Raw genomic sequence first — 863 nt, 5'->3', positions numbered from 1 at the left:
TAGTTATAGTTATAAAACTGTTTAATTAAAAGTAATTTATATTAATAATAAAAAATATTTTTAAAAAGAAAAAAATAATTGTTGAAATTTAAATTATGAAAATTTAATTAAAAATAACATTTCTAAAATTTTTAGAACAAGAAAATTTGAAAAATTACTTCCTGTGCAAAAACTTCTAGAAGATTCTAGTATCAAAGTAAGCATGGAATCTATATCTGGTATTCTTGAACAAAAACAATATTGTGTTATTTCAAACAAGAGGTAAGTTAATAATAATTTATATAAATATTATTTAGATTTATAAATATGTCACGAAGAAATTTATGATATGAAAGATATGAAATTTAATATAATTTAATATAAAAATAATTTAAATAAAACATAAAAATTAAATTATTTAATAATAAAATTATTTATAATTATATGTACGTAAAAATAATAATGATACCAAAAAATTAATTATAATATAAATTTTATATTGAATATTAAATGTATTTACTTATAATTATTCATTGTGTTTTGTATTTAAATTTTTGTTTAAATTGATATAATATTAATCTAGTTTATTATTTAAAATTTTATAATGTGAATAAAAAATTATAAAATTAAATTATATAAAATTTTATTAAACAAATCTTTTAATTAATAGCAATTTAATTTATAGTAAAATTTTTGACTAATTCCTATATATTTTTTTAACAATATTCAACAAAATTCAAAACAATTGAAAAATACTAGCTTTAAGAGTAAAAAATTATTGAGAAAGATTAGAAATTATAATATGAAATTCATATAATATGAATTCATATAATATGACATATAATATATGTCATACTAGTTTAATAATAATATAATATAAATAT

General features: G+C 13.1%; 1 protein-coding gene across 1 annotated transcript in view; it reads left to right on the top strand.

Moving 5' to 3' along the window:
- Positions 1-863, top strand: part of LOC102680859 — a 15,902-nt gene that overhangs the window by 10,307 nt on the left and 4,732 nt on the right. The window contains exon 17 of the mRNA XM_006620130.2: positions 136-261. Coding sequence (XP_006620193.1) covers positions 136-261 — 126 coding nt within the window. The remainder of the gene's footprint in view (positions 1-135; positions 262-863) is intronic.

The sequence above is a fragment of the Apis dorsata genome, unplaced genomic scaffold (genome assembly GCF_000469605.1).
Source record: "Apis dorsata unplaced genomic scaffold, Apis dorsata 1.3 scaffold_483, whole genome shotgun sequence".
NCBI lineage: Eukaryota > Metazoa > Arthropoda > Insecta > Hymenoptera > Apidae > Apis > Apis dorsata.
This window is presented reverse-complemented; position numbering and strand designations above follow the sequence as displayed.